General features: G+C 57.5%; 1 gene segment (V, D, J or C); it reads right to left on the bottom strand.

The window, feature by feature from the left end:
- Nucleotides 1–389: 389 nt before the first annotated feature.
- On the bottom strand, nt 390–792 carry LOC114042838. The segment is given in 1 exon segment: nt 390–792. A coding segment is annotated over 1 exon segment (402 nt).
- Nucleotides 793–798: the final 6 nt, after the last annotated feature.

Genomic DNA, 798 nt, shown 5'->3' with positions numbered 1-798 from the left:
TTGTTTTCTAGTTGTTTGGTGGGGATTTGGGGAGACATTCAGAGGGTGCCTTCCTCAGTCCGCCATCTTGGCACCTGAACAGCCATCACATTTGGAGAGAGGACAAAATAGGTTTTCAGGGGCACAACAGAATGGAAGGAATGAGAGGGCAGCATTGGAGGGAGGGAGGGAGGGTGCAGATGAAGGCCTGGGGAGGGGCATGGAGCCTTAAAGGGGTAGGGTCAGAGAGGGGGAAGGGGCTACCCAGGCAGAAGAGCAGGGAGGGAGGAGGGGAGAAAGGGGCCTGAGGGAGAAGCTGTCTCTGTCCTGTGCTCACCAGGCACCTCTGGAGCCCAGAGTGGAGGGCACAGTGGGAACAGAGTCTGGGGGGTTTTTGTCTCACTTCCCCATCAGTCTGTGTCACTGTGTGCATTACCACTACTATCCCACTGCTGACAGTAATAATCAGCCTCATCCTCAGCCTGGAGCCCAGAGATGCTCAGGGTGGCCGTGTTCCCTGAGCTGGAGCCAGAGAATCGGGCAGGGATCCCCGAGGGCCTGCTGGTAGTGCTATAAATCACCAGCTTAGGGGCCTGGCCAGGTTTCTGCTGGTACCAGTGTACATAGTAGCTACTAACTCCATCCCCAGCACAGGAGATGGAGGCCGTCTCTCCCAGGCCTTTGGACACTGAGGGTGGCTGAGTCAGCACATAGGAGGCCCCAGAACCTGCAAGGAGAGGAAAGAAGACATCGGTCAGAGGCAGGGGCCTCCCTCCCCAAGGGGATGCTGGCCCCTCAAGCAGCTTCAGCATGAGCTCA

The sequence above is a fragment of the Vombatus ursinus genome, unplaced genomic scaffold, assembly GCF_900497805.2.
Source record: "Vombatus ursinus unplaced genomic scaffold, bare-nosed wombat genome assembly UNPS02000569.1, whole genome shotgun sequence".
In the NCBI taxonomy this organism is placed as follows: domain Eukaryota; kingdom Metazoa; phylum Chordata; class Mammalia; order Diprotodontia; family Vombatidae; genus Vombatus; species Vombatus ursinus.
The sequence above is the reverse complement of the archived record's forward strand: the minus strand, read 5'-3'. Positions and strand labels throughout refer to the sequence as shown.